This window comes from Sander lucioperca, chromosome 6 (genome assembly GCF_008315115.2).
Source record: "Sander lucioperca isolate FBNREF2018 chromosome 6, SLUC_FBN_1.2, whole genome shotgun sequence".
NCBI lineage: Eukaryota > Metazoa > Chordata > Actinopteri > Perciformes > Percidae > Sander > Sander lucioperca.
In genome coordinates this window covers 29,334,400-29,348,640 of record NC_050178.1, presented here as the reverse complement: position 1 = coordinate 29,348,640, position 14,241 = coordinate 29,334,400, and the positions used below count along the sequence as shown (strand labels likewise).

The following is a 14,241-nucleotide window of genomic DNA, read 5'->3' as shown; positions in this document are numbered from 1 at the left end:
TGAAAAGAAATTCAGACAACAAGCAGGAGGTGTTCTATGTGTGGAGTATGTTTTGGAGACATGCTTCTTTGTAATTATGACATATATAAAAAAAAATACTCCCCCAAATTATGCATTTTCAAAAGTAAGTGATGTAGTATATATATATGTATATATACATATATATATATGTATATACATATATATATATATGTGGAGTAGTTTTGGAGACATGACTGTAATTTTGACATATTACATTTTTTTGGCAAAAAATATTCCCCAAAATTAGGCATATGCCTATTTTTGAAAAAAGTAAGTGCTGTAGTTACAACTAGCAGGAGGCAAGTTATAATTGAGGTAAGTTTGGAGACACTACCTTATTTAATCATTAAATTAATAAATATTTTTGCTGTAGGCTATCTCTTTTCGGTGTTGTAGTTTGTAGACCATCCCTAAGCACTCGTCTTACTATTGTCTCACCGCCGGCCGCTCGTAGAGACCAATGTTATTTCTCCAGGTTGGAGGACGGCTCGTTTTGATGAAAATGAGTTTGTAGCTCGTTGTTTACCTTACTACGGTAGGAAAGATGCGTCGTTTGTGATTTAATAACATTTCGCTGCAGAGTAATTGATCCCTGAAGTTTGAATCTGTGAATATCTTTCTAATTTTACCGAAGTTGAGCACTGAGCAGTGCTTACTCTGGCTGTCTTAAGCCTGCGCGTGTAGGTGCGCGACTATACATTTGGTCAATGTTTTCTTTCTTTCATTCCAATTTCGGGTCTGTCAGTCACAGTGAAAACCGGGGACGTTTCCGGGGACAGCTCCAGCCGGGGACAGGTCACCGAAACCGGGGACTGTCCCCGGAAACTGGGGACGTCTGGTCACCCTAGTGTGGGTGGCTGCCCGATCTCCCCCTTCACTTTTCTGTAATCTTAACTATTCGTTTTGGTGCTTAACTAGGGTGACTAGATTTCCCAGTAGCTAAAACCAGGACACTTTGCGCGTGATTGTAGTGCTTGTGCACGCACATGCTTTTTAATGTGCCAGCCCAGGTCAGACATATACACAGACAGTAACTTTATTATTTTGATCGTAGGCTCCTCATCTAATAATAGTGTTTTTTCCTGTAAAATTAACAAAATTGCAGCAACAGCCTTTTTCAGTTTAGTGTGAGATTTATGTTGAGATTTTTTCTAAAAAAGATTATTTGAAGTAAAAAGAAATAAAATTATTTATTGAAAATTTGAGCATTAAACACTTCATTTCCTGCATTCTGGTGAATTTTTATGCACCTATTTACCTTTTTCTGAATCAATGTATGCTGCAAATATCTGTATGTAAAGAGAAACCTAGATTACAATCCAAACATAAAAACATAATGGAATATATTTCAGTAAGGCTCTCAGGCATTCTGTATTGCTTTCAACTATTTATTCTCCTGTAGATCGACTTTTCTAATTCTATCTGAGTCAGCACACATGTAGCCTAGCATCATTTACTCCTCCCTCCTGTTTTGCGTCTTTTGTTGTTAATGTATTAATAAACCCCTGGACTGTAATATTTCAGATGTGTTTGAGCAATGTCCAAAACTTTGTGCACATTCAAAATACAGTATATCTGTGTTCTCTGTGATTTGTGATATTTTGAGAAAAATAAAGTTATAATAGGCTATTACAAGAATAAAGTCACTATATTTCAGAAAATAATCTATAGGCTACCTGCACCATAGTCTGCTGTGCATTATGTGATTGCTCTGCTGATACGGTAGATCTCAGACCGTCTGACAGACACAGAGCCCCGTTTGGGTGTCTGAATGAGACAAGGAGTTTAGCTAGAGAAGTGGCTGTACGCAGGTGGAAACCCGAAACTACTGCAGAAATACACGGAGCACAAACGCAACACATCTGCTGCAGCATGTCGACAGCTGAGCGCGTCCATAAACCTGAAGCTGCCCTGCATTTTACAGCGAGAGGGGACACTAGCGACGCACAGGTCTGCTTCAGAGCTCCGTGTGTTTGAGTCTGAACCGTAGACTGGAAACGTCCCGTCACAGGAACTTCAAACTAAATCATTAGTATTGCGCTCCTAAACTTTGTGTTGATGGCATCAATGTATTAGACTGATTTGGCTATGATTCCTCCAAAAACTTCACCCGGCTTTCACCGGCTGTGTTGTCAGCTATCATCTCGAATGAAGTCTCTTTGTGCCAGGGGAGTGAGGCAGGAAGATGCTAGCTGGCTAAATTAGCATTAGATTAATCGTCCATCTATACTAGTGAATTTATTCGTGGGTTAGCACAGTGCTGCTTTTATCCATGGTCAAAACAATCATACTACTAATAACTTTGAGCATGTTGAACGATGTTGTAACCCTATAATGTTATCCACCAAGCATTAGCTAGCATTAATGTTAGCTACTTGTCAACCAGCACATACATTATAGTAACATTAAGCTGGATTAATATTGATATGTATCACACGCACGCACACACACACACACACGCACACACACACACACACACACACACACACACACACACTATGAGGAAGAATCTCACCACTTATATGCACATCAGTCTCAGCAGAAATCTGATGGCTGATTGTCTCCTGTGTTGCTACACAGCGATAGAGGTCACTCTTGGTCACATTAGCGTTGAGAGTGATGTAGAAAAGGCCTCTTTTTTCTGTGACCTGTGGCTCCTCAGCATTACGTTTGTTTCCATCACTGTCCTGCCACTTTACTTCAGGTTTTGGATTGCCATGAACTTTACACCGCAGCAGCGACCAGTCCTTTGTTGCCTTAAGCGATGTGATGGATGGTTTTGAAGCCACACCTGTGAACACAGCATAACAGTAGATTATTACAGGACAATTAAAGCATTCAAATATTTTGTTCTTGCATATGGGGATTACAGTGTGACAAAAAAGAAACATAAAAACACAAGCCTTTCTGTAGGATCTAAATTCAGAGTGGCTTTTTTCATTGGGATTGACAACAGATTATGACCAATAAACAATACACAAATACTATTTCTAGTCACTGTCTTTATAAAAATTGTAAAAACGATTTTTTTTTTTAAACATTTCACTGATTAACATTTACACAAACTTAAAATGATGTTGGCGTATAAATGTCTCCAAATGTATTCAGTAAGGAAGGTTTTATGAATTATCAGGTCTGTGGAACCAAACAGAACCCACAGATGACGTTATTAAAATCAGAACTCACCTGGGATGTTTTCACCTGATCTGTCTTTTAAAACAGGAACTAAAAGGCAAAAGAAAACATTAGTGCTTGTGAAATATTATTAACTTGACAAACAGTTTAAAAGACATTTTAATATCCTGTTCATTGAGCAAACTCCTTTAACTGTTTAATAAAAATACTCACCAACGACAAGCTCAATGTAGAATGTGTGAGGTGGCTGAAGACGAGGAAAAGCACAGGTGTAGACTCCACTGTCGACCAGCGTTGTATTTCTGATGATTATGGAGGCGTTGCCGTGTTTCAGTTCATCTGGAAAATGAGAGACTCGACCTTTGAACTCTTCACTCTGACCATCTAGACCGTTGTTGTAATGACTGCCTCCATCATACAGGAACACCTCCTTCAGACCATCATCTTTCTGAGCAACTTTCTTCCAGTCAAAGAGTTTTTTCTCAGTGTTCTCCTTGGTGCTGAGAGAACAGGGTAACACAACATCACTGTCTTGTTCCACGATCAATGGTTGCCCTGAAAGATAAATCATGTATTAATCACTATGTATACATGAGTAATTAGGTTTAGACAGACTTAGACAATCTTGTTTTCTGGCCTTGTTTTGAACATTGTGCTCTGCAAATCTTTTATCTAATTCTTACGTTTTGGTTAGTTTTTTAGGATATATTCTAATTTTTATTTTTTATAACCTTTATATATATTTTTTTCTAATTCTTACGTTTCACACTGGTCTTAAGATGCAATGAAAAATGAATAACATTGAACTCTCTTTCTTTTTCCCAAATAATGTTGAACATCAACTCGGTATAGGCCTTTCTCTCTCTCTGCAGATTGTGGCCTTTCAATAATGTGATTGTATGAACTTCAGAGTTGAGCTGAGTTAGAAATGTTACAGACGTGCTTTTCTCTTCTAGTAAGATTCCTACCATGACTTTCACTTCCTGGACAGAAACTAAGAACATTATTATTTTTATAAGGTGACAATATGTCAATGTTGTCTTCTGCCCCTGAATGGTCAGACTAATGAATAAATGTAGGTTAACACCACTTACTGTCTCCTCATCAGATACAGCAAGTATACACACTACACAGAGAGAGAGAGAGAGAGAGAGAGAGAGAGAGAGAGAGAGAGAGAGAGAGAGAGAGAGAGAGAGAGAGAGAGAGAGAGAGAGAGAGAGAGACATGTAACTTTCTCTGGTTGAAATATTTAAATGTGTGGCTCTTAGTCTAATAAATACATTTTAAAATTCACATCAAACCTCAAACCAGAAAGTGGAGAGCTGGCAGGAAGTAACATGGGGAGATTGGGCAGTATCCCATAATAAACACACAACTGTTTGGATCGTTTATGGTTTCTAAAATGTGAGGATTTTTCTACATTGAGTACTTTAATTAATTTAACTTTTTAATACTTTAACTACATTTTCTTGATGATAATTACAGACTTTTACTTAAGTAACATTTTCAATGAAGGACATTTACAGTGTTACATTAGTACTTCTACTGAAGTAAAGGATCTGAATACTTCTTCCATCACTGCATTAGAGAGAGCAAGTATGAACGGGGAATGTGCATGTTCACAAAGATAAAGATTAGAAGAAATGTAAAACAAAGATGTATATCGGCAGGAGGAGTAAATATGTGGGATCTTTTAGATGTGTTACACGCTACAAAGATTAAAAAAAAAAAAAAAAAAAATAGGATGCTAAACAAATACAAAAGTGAGGCATGAATGGTAATGTGTATATGAATGGGAATGTATTTTATTTGTTCATTATTTTTTTTTTATATCTTCTGCACGTAATATCTGTGTTAATATGTAATATGTATATGAAATACAGAAATTATTAATAATACACTTTATAAGATTAATGAGATCCTGAGGGACCTAAGAACAAAATAAAAACAAAATAAAATGTAAAAAGTGTAGGTGTAATAATAAGTCAATACTATAACCTAAACGATCAGAATGGATTATAAACGAGTTAAGATGACACTGTATGAACTAAGGTGACACTTTTTTTTTTTATCATTTATGTTATGTATGTGATTTTGTGTATTTATGTGATTGAAATAAACTAAAAAAAAAAACTAAAAAAAAAATAAACTTGTCATATTGTAGTTTCTACTTTAGCTTATCGAAAAAGAAGCTACAGGCAGTTGGCAGCAGATGGACAGTTTCTGGGAAACACGCACACACACACACACACACACACACACACACACACGAAATGACGGTTCAGTAGCTTGTCAGAACCATTGGCTGGGTATGGCGAGTTGCCAAAATGTTGCTTAGGTTGAAGGACCAGACCAGCAAAGAATCAAAGTTGGAGGCAAAGTCACTTAAGGACAAAGCCAAGCCAGCTGTGCTGATGGTGGGAGAACGTCAAGACGCACTGAGAGATCTCTTTCTTGCAGTTCAAGAGGGCGTAACTTTCCCAGACACTACTTTAAGCAGACTAACAGTTTACAAAGATGTGAAAACTGGACTCTTTCTTTGTGGAGGCAGGATACAAACGTTGAATGAAGACAAGACTGCAGTGCCACTTTCACCATATGAGGCATGGGTGTCTACATTGCTGGCACAAGAAGCCCACAAAGTGAACCATGAGGGAATAGCAGGAACTATTCTCAAGATGAGGAAAAAAGCCTGGGTAATAAAAGGTCGAAGGCTTGCCAAGAAGATAGTGGAGAGCTGTGTGGTCTGCAGACAAACATTGTGAGCAGATCATGAAGCACCATTCGAGTTCACCATCATGGACCTCTTCGGCCCTTACGAGGTGAGAGATGAAGTTAGGAAGAGAGTCAACCTCAAGGTCTGGGGGATTGTCTTCTGCTGCATGGCTTCAAGGGCAAAACATACTGATGTAGTTAGTGACCAGTCATCTGAGGGTTTCCTGCTAGCCTACCAAAGGTTCACGTCAATAAGAGGGCATCCCAGTAAACTGTGGTCTGATCCTGGCACTAACTTTGTGGGGGCCAAAACTGCTCTTGAGGAGCTTCACACATTTATAGATCGACTGAAAAAATCTGAGCTTAAAGAAGAAGCTGCCAAGCACGGGACAGAGTGGTTGTGGAAGATCCATCCTGCAGATTCCCCCATAGGAATGGATCAGCAGAGGCAGCTGTCCAGATAGTGAAAAGGGCCCTGAATAACCTTGGAGGAAATGGGGTTTTCACATGGGGGGAATTTCAAACATTTCTCTTCATGGCAGCCAACCTGGCAAATGAGAGACCAATTGATGTGAGGACTCAAGTTCAGGAAGACTGTGACATTAGGTCAGTCAAAGAAGGAGCCACCAAAACTTCAAGTGGCAAAGGTACAAAGGTGTTAAGACAAGTATTTAGTGCCATTTTAAGTTGTTTTGGTTTTGTTTAATTGTAGTCTCAATACCAATAGCGTCAGGTAGGAAAAAATAAAATGAACGTAACATATTACGCAAGAGGGCAGTCCTGGGCTAAAGTAGGTCAAGGAGGAGGGAGCTGTTGACGGGTAGCTTCCGTTTCATCCAGGTGATAAAAGACGCTGGCTTAATGAGCACGGTTGGTGCCAACAAGTGTGTAGAGAAAGTGAGGAGTAGACAAAGAAACTAAGAGGAGATTTGGACAGGGTGCATCAGTGTGCAGGAGACTTCAGAGACACTACTGGTAAGAGAGCATTTTTGTTTATATCATGGTGGCCTGAAACCAAATGATTAATTTAAATTAAAAAAATTTTAATCATATATTAAAATAATAATAATAATAATAATAATAATAATAATAATAATAATATATATATATATATATAAGCTTCTATTTTTTATGTTTTAATATTTGATCAATGCAGCTCTTTCAGAGCCTGAAGTAATATCAACACACCTAATGAAACCTGATGAGTGTTTGTTTAACAGTGATGTCATTTACATACATCAGTTCTTCATGGTCCTGGTATTATACAGATTAAAATGTTTCAGTATTAAGAGACAGAAATATACATGATCAAAATGAGCCCTAAGAGAACAGGCTAAACAGAACATTAGTTAGTGCTTTAGAAGTATTATCAACTTGAAAAACAGTTACAAAGAAATAAAATATGTTGGCGTATAAATGTCACAGTATGTCACACAGATTTAACGTTTTTTGAATCATATCAGGCCTGTGATCACATACATGTGAGAAGTAGAGAGTAACGTTATTAAAATCAGGACTCACCTGGGATGTTTTTCCTTCTTCTGTCTTTTAAGATAGGATCTAAAAGGTAAAACAAAAACATTAGTTAGTGCTTGTGAAATATTAGACCTTTTACAGACACTTCAAAAGATAACTGTATTATCTTACAGACATATTTAAATGTTTAAAAAAATGAGCAGACATAATGAAAATACTCACCAACAACAAGCTTAATGTTGAATTTTTGAGGTGACTGAAGACGAGGAAAATAACAGGTGTATTCTCCACTGTCAGATATCTTTGTATTTCTGATGATTATGGAGGCGTTGCCGTGTTTCAGTTCATCTGGAAAATGAGAGACTCGACCTTTGAACTCTTCACTCTGACCATCTAGACCGTTGTTGTAATGAATGCCTCCATCATACAGGAACACCTCCTTCAGACCTTCATCTTTCTGAAGAACTTTCCTCCACTCAAACAGTTTAAACTCAATGTTCTCCTTGGTGCTGAGAGAACAGGGTAACATGACATCAGTCCCTTCTTCCACTGTGATGACTGTTGGTCCTGAAAGATAAAATCATGTATTAATCAGTATGTTTACATGCAGAGTAATTAAGTTAAGACAGACATATGGAAGTGTTTTGTGATATCAACATACAAACTTAAGATATAACAAAAAAAATCTTGTTATTTTGGCCTTATTTTGCACATTGTATTTAGAAAATCCTTTGCACTGCCTTCAAGCCACATATTTGCCCATTTTAGTTTTTCAGGATATATTTCAGATTTTTATCCTGAGTTTGTTGCCCTGTTTACACGTACATGGTTATTTTGAAAAACGGAGACATTTGCCTTCGTTTGTGCCCTTCATTTACACACAAACAGAGAATTCACCTCTGAAAACGATTCTTTCTAAAACCTCCGGCCAGAGTGGAGATTTTGAAAATCTTCGTTTGCACGTTTGCATGTAAACTGAGACAAACAGAGGTTTAGGCAAGAGAGAAAGAGGAAGTGATTCATTGCTGTTGTTGCTATTTTTGGGATTCTGATTGGCTAACGTGGGCTTGAGCTTCTCGTTACACTGCCACCTACAGGTTTGGCATGCTCTTGACGGCATTTACGAATTATATACACGGGTACATGTAAACAAACACTTTTCTGAAAACTGACAGCTGTGCACGTTGTTATTTTTGAAAATGGAGAGGTTGAAATGTCCGTTTATGAAAATAGCCGGCCACGTGTAAACGTAGCATATAACCTGTGGAGGTGGGCGTGGCCTGCAATCAGCTGCAGTGGAGACAGGTGTGTGGATAGAGCAGGAGAGCAGTGCCAGCTGAGTTGATTGTCTCAGCTGTTGGTTGAATTAAAGCTCTCCCTTTATATGCAGTAGGTGCTGGACCTTCAGCTGGCTGACACACACCACAGAGAGAGGACTGGACTGTTGGAGATGGTTTGTTAGCTTTGTGAAAACATTGAGCAACAGGCCGTGGGCCTGCCAGTATCCGGGCCATCAGAGGAGCACGGTTTGTTGTAAAGTTGTGTTAAGTGTGAGCAGTCAGAGAAAATAAATACTGTTGGGATGTAAACTGTCTGTCTGCTGTGGTCTGAGCTGAGGGTAACCCACGGTGACAGCCAATCTTGCTACATAACCTTTATTTTTTCAAATTTTTACGTTTCACACTGGTCTTAAGCATGATATAAAAAATAAATAACATTGAACTCTCTTTCTCCCAAATAATGTTGAACATCAACTCGGTATAGGCCTTTCTCTCTCTCTGCAGATTGTGGCCTTTCAATAATGTGATTGTATGAACTTCAGAGTTGAGCTGAGTTAGAAATGTTACAGACGTGCTTTTCTCTTCTAGTAAGATTCCTACCATGACTTTCACTTCCTGGACAGAAACTAAGAACATTATTATTTTTATAAGGTGACAATATGTCAATGTTGTCTTCTGCCCCTGAATGGTCAGACTAATAAATAAATGTAGGTTAACACCACTGCTCTGCAAAGAAACAGATCTAGTAAACATCCTATGAACCTGTTGGCATTACAGCTCTTATTATTGACCACATACTGTCTCCTCATCAGATACAGGAAGTATACACACTACACAGAGAGAGAGAGAGAGAGAGAGAGAGAGAGAGAGAGAGAGAGAGAGAGAGAGAGAGAGAGAGAGAGAGAGAGAGGAGTGAAAATTTAAACTGTGGGGCTCTCTGGTTGAAATATTAAAATGTGGGGCATCACACCTCAAACCGCAAACCAGAAAGTGGAGAGCTGGCAGGAAGTAACATGGGGAGATTGGGCAGTATCCCATAATAAACACACAACTGTTTGGATCGTTTCCAGTTTCTAAAATGTGAGGATTTTTCTACATTGAGTACTTTAATTTAACTTTTGAACTACATTTTCCTGATGATAATTACAGACTTTTACTTAAGTAACATTTCCAATGCAGTACATTTGTAACAGAGTATTTTTACAGTGTTACATTAGTACTTCTACTGAAGTAAAGGATCCCACGTGTTCACTCCTTTTGCCGATATATTAGATAGAGATTTGTTTTACATTTGTTCTAATCTTTTGTCGTTTGTGAACATGCACATTCCACCATTTATGTTATGTATGTGTTGTTGTGTATTTATGTGAAACAAACTAAACTAAAAAAAAAACTAAACTTGTCATATTTTGGTTTCTACTTTCACTTATATATATATATATATATATAAAAAAAACAAGCTCCAGTCAGTTGGCAGTGGATGGACAGTTTCTGGGAAATGCACAAAGCCCAACTTCTCACGACACAATGGAGACCACGCGCGCGCACACACACACACACACACACACACACACACACACACACACACACACACACACACACACACACACACACACCAGAAATGACGCCACAGCTAAAGTTAGCTACTAAACATCAATATTTTTGATCTTTGCTAAATATTAGGAAACATTTTGATGTGACAGCAGCTGAGCAGCATGATTAAAATTCTGTTTCCAGACCTCTGCATGTTTACAGGTGATCAGACATTTAGATAAAATAAACAATTACATTTGTAAATACATAACTCAGTGTAATGATCAGTTTAGAGTCCCAAATCCCCCATACGATCTCCTTAATTATGAACCTGATAAACCACCAGTGCTGTTTAACAGGTGGTTATAGTAATTAATGTGCGCGTGACAAGTTTGCCGCAAAAAGTCATTTTGTAGCAAATGTGCATTATTTACAAGAGGGCACTAATACACACAGTTGCTACAAATGACAGTGTAGCCTAAAGAAATCATGATAGACCTACTTACCTAACCCCCCCCCTCAAAACCCCGTTTATAAACTGCGCTTTTCCGGCCGCACCCCGACCCAGTCCCGACCGGCTCTGGTCACCCGGACCTGGTCGAGGGAGTTCAGTCATAATCCCGACGATGGTAGCTTTATGGGAACTTTATGGTAACTTTGGAAAATAATAAACTTGTCTGTCTCAAATAAGACCCTCATCATTTGGGACACTCAGTTTTTGGAAAATAATAAACTAACCTGTCTCAAATAAGACCCTCATCATTTGGGACACTCAGTTTTTGGAAAATAATTTGGGACACTAAACTGCACGAATACCTCAGTTTTCTTACTGTTTAGTTGAGCAGACGTGATTCCAGAGCGAGTCAGGAGGCAGAGACACAGAAGAGGAAGAAGCTCCATCTCTGTCGATGTCTCCTAAAGATCAAACATCACTTTAACATCACAACGTCTCTTATAACGGAGATGGAGCCACTCCTAACCTACATCCATGATCCTAACGGGGGGATTGGAGGATTACGCAAGCTGCAACAACAGCACCACTTCCTGCACAAATCCTTCAGAATAAAAGCGTCATCTCCGCATAACTATGATCATGCATTCTGCACAAGGGCTGCTCATAATGTGTGCAAACTGCAAAAAGCTCTTTATCTTCAAAAAGATAAAGCTGATTATTAAATAAAAACTACAGAGCATCACATTAAGCTATATATTCACTGTTAGTGCACAGACGTCTATACTTCTTCTCCTGACCACTTTATCAGCAGAAGTAAAACCTTTTCCGGTGCAATTTCTTCAGAATAAAAGTTAATTAACTAAATGTTGCACAGAAAAGAAGTTACTGTGAACAAAATGCAGCCGTACTGGATCAACAACCAGGTAAAGTGTGATCAGTATTTTCTGATAATTTAGCTGTGGAGTAAAGTCTGGCTACACCACAGATGCATTATGGGATAGGAGGGGGAAAAACACCTGCTGTGGGTTTTTTGCATTTCTATAAACCAATCACAATCCTCTCTGGGCGCTAAGCTCCGGACGTGTACAGTAACATGTACAGTAACGTGAGCTATTTAAATTAGCTGATACATGGTTAAACCTCATTAGCTCTACCAGTGTATCGTGTACTTCGTCCACAACAATCTCACCCATCGGTCCCAAAACGTCCCAGTTAGAGAGGAAATGACGTAAACCTATTCTTTGTAAATCTTTACAATCATTCCCTGAAAGAACCAAGCAGGTCTGTCTTTTTCTTTAATTTATTTTCTTTATTAATTTTTGGGTATTTTTAGGCCTTTATTGACAGAACAGCTGAAGAAATTAAAGGGGAGAGAGAGGGGGAATGACATGCAGCAAAGGGCCGCAGGTCGGAGTCGAACCGGGCCTGCTGCGTCGAGGAGTACACTTCTATGTATGGGCGCCCGCTCTACTAACTGAGCTATCCGGGCGTCCCAAGCAGGTCTGTCTTGTTGCACCATCCAAATTTTCTTCAAAACTTGACATTTTCAGCGTGCTTCCCGAAGCGAAGGGACTTTTAATAAAGGCAACACGCAGAGAGCGGAAGGTCAGGGACCACCAAGATGTTACAAATTTGATGTTGCTCCATTATTTCTGAGACCAGGAAGAGGCAGCGAGTGTCACTCAGATATTCTGTCTAATAGACCAGCGACCGTTTGATTACAATGTTTGGTGCACTTGACAAAGTGCAGTGTGAGCGCTTAATGAACAGGTGTGAACCAGTGACTGTTAAAAAAACGTCAAAAGGTGTGAACTTGCCCTTTTCATTTCATTTATTTATTTATCTCGAACAATCAACAATGTTGCAAGACATAAAAAAACATAAAATAAAAACACAAACAATCAGAATCTAACAACAAAACAACAAAACAAAAACAAAAACAAAATAAAAAATATAAAATGGATTAGTTCGAGAAGGAGCAGGCGGAATCAAAATAGCTTATTTGGTCCTGCCGCTTATTTCACAAAATCATATTATACAAAGTAAATAGATATGCAAATACAGCATACAATCTTTCAGTCTTACAATAATAATATACAGCAATACCTTTAAATTACAAATTCCACTCCTATGTTTCAGTTTATTCTTTTCTGTATTGATCAAGTAATGATGTCTTTAATCTATTTTTGAACTGAATGATATTAAGGCTCTGTTTGATGTCATTGTTCAGTACATTCCATAAGGTCACCCCACAAACTGAAACGCACATGCTTTTAACAGTAGTTCGCACAAGAGGTTGCTGGAACATACAATGACCTCTTAGATGATATCCCCCGTCTCTTTCATTAAACATTGCACGTATGTTACATGGTAAGTTATTTTCTTTAACTTTAAACATCAATTGTGCAGTTTTGAATATAACAATGTCCATAAATTTCAGCAAATGTGAATTAAAGAACAGATGATTGGTGTGCTCATAATACCCGATGTGATTAATTATCCTAATTGCTCTTTTTTGCAATGCGCAAATTTTTTTCAAGTTGCTTTTGTAAGTATTTCCCCAAACTTCCACACAATATAACATATATGGTACAATAAGTGTGCAGTATAGAGTATGTAATGTATTTATGTTCAAGATGTATCTAGTTTTGCTCAATATACCAATACTCCTGGCCATCTTCATGCACAGATATTTAATGTGTGGCTTCCAGCAGAGTTTATATAAGGTCAAGAACAACACCCAGGAATTTATTTTCATAGACTCTTTCAGTTGTTTCATTATCAATTACTATTTTAACATCTCTATTTATAGTGCGATTTCCGAATATCATGAATTTAGTTTTGTTCAAGTTTAAAGATAACTTATTTGAATCAAACCATAGTTTTAATTTATTCATTTCATGAGTGACCATTTCCAGCGTCTGCTGCAAGTTATTCCCACAACCAAAAATATTTGTGTCGTCTGCAAAAATAGTACATTTTAGTACATGTGATGATTTACAAATATCATTTAAGTAAAGGATAAACAGTTTAGGACCTAAAACTGACCCCTGTGGAACGCCACAGGAAATATTAAGACTTGTTGATCGGTGATTACCCATTTGAACAAACTGACTCCTGTTTTCAATATAGTTTGTTATCCAGTTAAAGGCCACACCTCTTATGCCATACCTTTCCAATTTTTTTAACAGGATTTTGTGATCAACAGTATCAAAAGCTTTTTTCAGATCTATTAAAATCCCCACTGCATAGTTTTTATTTTCAATACAATTTGTTAATCTTTCAACTAACTCAATAAGTGCCATAGACGTTGATCTACCGGATCTGAATCCATACTGACTGTCCATTAGTAAATTGTTTTTATCAATGAAGTTATCTAGCCTTTTGACAAATAGTTTTTCAAGTATTTTTGAGAATTGAGAAAGCAGAGATATTGGTCTATAGTTATTGAAAATATGTGAGTCACCAGATTTATACAATGGGATGACTTTAGCTACTTTCATCTTATCAGGAAATGCTCCTGTTTTAAATGATAGATTATATATATATGATAGTGGGTCAACTATCCCGTCTATTACTTTTTTTACTAGAGACATATCAATGTCATCACAATCTTTGGAAGTTTTA

At 37.8% G+C, this 14,241-nt stretch overlaps 3 protein-coding genes across 4 annotated transcripts in view; 2 read left to right on the top strand and 1 right to left on the bottom strand.

Moving 5' to 3' along the window:
• LOC116065136 (myosin light chain kinase, smooth muscle-like) overlaps nucleotides 1–11,145 on the bottom strand; it is a 766,302-nt gene extending 755,157 nt beyond the window's left edge. Inside the window, exons 1-6 of the mRNA XM_036002391.1 lie at nucleotides 10,991–11,145; nucleotides 7,570–7,914; nucleotides 7,393–7,431; nucleotides 3,370–3,711; nucleotides 3,208–3,246; nucleotides 2,537–2,812 (exon numbers count right to left, since the gene is read on the bottom strand). Of these exons, the coding sequence (XP_035858284.1) occupies nucleotides 2,537–2,812; nucleotides 3,208–3,246; nucleotides 3,370–3,711; nucleotides 7,393–7,431; nucleotides 7,570–7,914; nucleotides 10,991–11,060 (1,111 nt within the window). The 5' untranslated portion in view covers nucleotides 11,061–11,145. The remainder of the gene's footprint in view (nucleotides 1–2,536; nucleotides 2,813–3,207; nucleotides 3,247–3,369; nucleotides 3,712–7,392; nucleotides 7,432–7,569; nucleotides 7,915–10,990) is intronic.
• LOC116063564 (metabotropic glutamate receptor 7-like) overlaps nucleotides 1–14,241 on the top strand; it is a 480,756-nt gene that overhangs the window by 234,615 nt on the left and 231,900 nt on the right. The gene's annotated exons all lie outside the window — the stretch shown is intronic.
• Nucleotides 1–14,241, top strand: part of LOC116034688 — a 678,603-nt gene that overhangs the window by 601,491 nt on the left and 62,871 nt on the right. The gene's annotated exons all lie outside the window — the stretch shown is intronic.